The 4,270-nt window shown below is 39.3% G+C and overlaps 1 protein-coding gene across 1 annotated transcript in view; it reads right to left on the reverse strand.

Moving 5' to 3' along the window:
- synpr (synaptoporin) overlaps positions 1 to 3,816 on the reverse strand; it is a 27,052-nt gene extending 23,236 nt beyond the window's left edge. The window contains exons 1-2 of the mRNA XM_015398520.1: positions 3,668 to 3,816; positions 3,494 to 3,559 (exon numbers count right to left, since the gene is read on the reverse strand). Coding sequence (XP_015254006.1) covers positions 3,494 to 3,559; positions 3,668 to 3,685 — 84 coding nt within the window. The 5' untranslated portion in view covers positions 3,686 to 3,816. The remainder of the gene's footprint in view (positions 1 to 3,493; positions 3,560 to 3,667) is intronic.
- Between the last annotated feature and the right edge of the window lie 454 nt (positions 3,817 to 4,270).

Genomic DNA, 4,270 nt, shown 5'->3' on the forward strand with positions numbered 1-4,270 from the left:
ATTTTTTGATTCCTGCCTCAGTTCATGTAAACCTCATTAAACCCACCTAAATTCACCTCTGCCTACTTGCCTCTGCATTTGGGTCCTCAATCCAACACCAAATTCTGACAGATTGGATTAAAGTTTGATGGTGGGAGGGGGTAAAGCTGGCTGGGCGGGGTTGAAGCTCCTTCAGCTTCTGTCATGGTTGGACCATGATTCTGCAGTAAGAACCCTTGCCCAAATCAGATCTGATTTGGCCAAAAAATCTGTATATCTGACATTGAATCAATATCTGACAGTGTCTGCCTTTTGAATGGTGAGATCACATTTTATCCAACATTTACCTAATTTCCCTCGCTCCAAATACACATCAACAAAGATTTTTCTACAGCAGCAGCAGTCGCTGATCCACTAAATGGTATTTAGTTCTGCTCTTTGTTTTTCCTTACCTTACGTTGTCATGTGATAATGATATTACTGGGTCCCATTTATTAGCAATTAAATAAAAACACAGAGACATCAGCATTCCTTTTTTTTAACTAACGTAGCTTCATTAAATATTTCCGGTAACAAAACGATTATTACTTCCATAGATTGTGTGCTGCTGCCTGAAGTCTACATTCGTCTGTTGCGTGTTGCTGTGTTGCTTTGGTTTTCTGAACAGTTCATACAGAAGCAAAATTGTGCTTGTATTTAGTTAGTAAAATAAGTGACCAAGCAAAAAACAAAAAAAAAAAAGTAAAATGTAAACGTAGCCTTAGAGAAAAAAGGAAGGTATAATGTTATTTTCACAAGCATTCACCCAAAAAATATTACTTCCTGATCTACTGGCAGCAGTTTTATACTAAATGTTGTTTTTTCTCAGTTAAGGCACATTCAACATAACTATTCAATTAGTTTTAGCCTGTGACCAGACTTTCTCACCACCTGGATAACATTTATTTATGGGAAACCAGGAAGAGGAAAAGGGGTCCAAGACATGTTAAGAATACCCCTCCATAAAGAGATCTCAACAACTCTCAACAACAATCAAAAAAATGCCTAAAGGTAACATGGCTCCAAGTAATGCAAAACAACATAATTGGGATCCATATCTATCCTAGATATGCGCATGTTGATTTGATCTTCTTAATTATTTCAAATCCATTTAAGACCTACTGTAGACAGAATACCCAAACAGATTTTCTGATGTTGGCTTTAGTGACTCAACCAAAATGGATCCTATGCAAGAAATGTATTTAGGGTTTTTCCATAAAAAAACAAACAAACTCCATTTGGGTTACCTCATTAACGGGGTGCTCTTAAGCTGCTGATTGCCACTACCTCGACGCCAGAGTGTTTGCCAGTTTTTGGTACTCTAGCCAAGCTGAGTTTTCTCTGAGTAAGACTGAGTTCTTGTCTCCCTGAGTTTAACCTTTTTGTCTTTGCCTCTCGGAAGGAAGTCATCCTGCAAACTGGACCTTTTCGGACCTCCTCTCCCAGGAGGGATCAACTGAGTCTAAACTGAGCCAGGGATTCAAACAGGAGGTTTTGGATCCAGTCTCCTTTTGAGGACGTTGAAATTACTCTCTGAGCAAGGGAATCATCTTCACCAAGACCCGTTCAAGTACAGCAGGAAATCTGAGTGGCAATCAGCGTCTCCGTTCACCTACACCGTCTTAGTTCTGGGTAAACCCTGTTCCGCCCTCCGCCGAATCAGACATACTCTGGAAAACCAACACACAGATTGGAGTCAAGGATCCTTCACTTCTCTGGAAACGTGAGTCAACAGTCATCAGATCCTCTCCTTCAAGATCAACGAATCAAATTTCCCACTGAGCCTGAACTAACAGTCTGTCCTCCCCTCGCCTTCCAGTTCCGGCTGAGCAGAGTTCAGGGAAACTCTGCACCGAGCTTAACATCTTCAATAAAATCCGTCAAATTTTTCATCTGTGTCTCTCTGTTTGGACTTCTGCATTTTGGGTCAGACCTTTAATTAAATCATGACATAGTCGTGATGTCAGAAAAGCGACTGAGCCCTTAACCAAGCCATAACAAAAATGGCAGCACAAGAGGACATATACATGGAACTGTTGTTATCACACCTGTTTGATCAGATTCCTCAATTTCATCTAAGAGGGGAAAAAAGAACGTAAAAGCCTATGTTATTGTGGTTTCATATAGCATCTGCTGCTGATTCGTTTTTAACCACGATTGGCTGATACCAAACTTTCCTAAGCAGGAACAAGGTGTTACAAATCGAAAGATTCTGTTGATCCTACTTGGAAGAACGGGTTTGATTGGAGTATTTTGAGATGAATAAAGTGTAGAACTAAACTTGAGTCCCACACATTATCATTCTGTCCTATCAGGATAATATACAGGTTGTTCTCTGCCATGGATGAAAATATGATTTCAGAAGTGGGGGGGACGCAAGTATTTTTTAATATAAGTAACTTCAGCCTGTTAGACCATCCAATCACAGACCTGATTCAGTTGCGCATCAGATGTTTGTAAAGTGAGCTTCTTAGGAGTGACAGCCAATCATACAAGAAAAGATGATCGGCCAATCAGGAACTTGTGGGCGGTCTAACCTCAGGGAAGCAGGCTTCAGCTTGAGCTGCGGTTTTCTGCTTGGTCCTAGTACTCCAAGTATCTGTGTACTGTAGCGCAATAATGCTTTTGGACAGTAAAACGTGCAGGGGACAAAAACGGATGATTAAAGTGCAAGAGACATGTCCCCCCATCCTCCCCCAAAATATTACATCCATGCTCTCTGCTAATAGATGTATATAAAATAACCTTAATGGTTGTGTTTGCTGAATTTCATCGGTTCATTTCTATAAAGGGTAACAAAATTCCATCTTTTTTCTAGTTAATAAAAACTGTGATCCCTTGTGCATGCAGTTTCTATTAATCACACCCCCACACCCCATCAAAGTCACACACACACACAAACTCACACTTAAACACATTATCTGAGAAAATGCTGAACACCCTGGTGGCTAGAGCAATTTCTCTAAACTCACATCAAAGAAAGTCACTTATCTCTTCTCTAGCTTCAGGCTTCTCTGCACTGTACAATAAACACTGAGTCAACACGACCCACAGCCAGACAGAGAGGGGTAGCTGTAGTAAACATTCAGTCACAGTGAGCACACCTATTAGGGATTCCTGTTATATCCTTTTACTCGTGCTGAAATGGGGACATTTATTGTAAGCAGGCACAAAAAAAAAAAAAATGTACAGGGTTTGCACTCATAGTCTTAATTAAAAATAAATAAACATCAACACGCTCCACACGGCGCATAGGATTAGACAATAAGAAAATGCTTGCGCGTAAGGTGTGCAAAAATCCAACAGATGCGTGCAAAGTTTCTCAATTCATATCTAAATTCAATTATCTTTGCTTTTACTGCATGCAAAAAAATTTAAATAAAAATACCCAAGCTTATCCTCAGTACCAGTATTGATGTTAATTTGCGAAGAATGTAGTCATATTTAAGTAACTGCAAAAAAAATTACAACTCACCCATTCTAAAACACGAATAAATCCCAGAGGTAGTTTGAGCACCTGAAATGTCCCCGCAGATGCAAGCTACACACAGACAGAGAAGGTTAAAAATATTATTTCCACCAATTAATGGACCAATTGAGTTGTAATTAACCCTCCGTTCCTCTTCCTTCCATCAGCCTGTTCTCTCACCTGGTTAGCGGTGTCCATGTCTGCAAGAAACTGTGTTTTATCCTTTATTCTTAACACATAAACCTTAGACAATTAAAAGAAAGGAAAAAAAAACCTGATGTATCTGCCGCGTAAACACACTGGAGCTCTGAGTCCGACCCCTGGCGGAAAAACCCGAACAGTCCACGATTTCTTTTCTTTTTTTTGCATCTATTCATTTTTTGAGCGCAGACAGTATCGGCTGTTTACCATGGAAACACACACAGCAAAAAAGGGTGCCACCTCATTTTCTTCTTTTTCTTTAATGACACGGGATATTTATTTATGTTGACAGTTGTACCCGCTATGTGACCTTATGAATTTCTAAGAAATTGTTTTATATTTTATTTTGGTCACATGGAATACAGAAAGCAAATATAAACATGTGGCTGTAAAATATGGAAAGGGTCATATTGTTATAAACTGATATAAAAGCTAATAAAATAACAGTTTACCAATCATATAAAATAATCGGTGCTTTTATGTTGACTGCATCATATTATCAATATGTTAATTTTATTTCTAGACATCTGTGGTTGGATGAATGGTGCCCTAGGCAAGCTTATCCTTCTATACCCCCCCTAC

This window comes from Cyprinodon variegatus, unplaced genomic scaffold (genome assembly GCF_000732505.1).
Source record: "Cyprinodon variegatus isolate N-32 unplaced genomic scaffold, C_variegatus-1.0 Scaffold29, whole genome shotgun sequence".
NCBI lineage: Eukaryota > Metazoa > Chordata > Actinopteri > Cyprinodontiformes > Cyprinodontidae > Cyprinodon > Cyprinodon variegatus.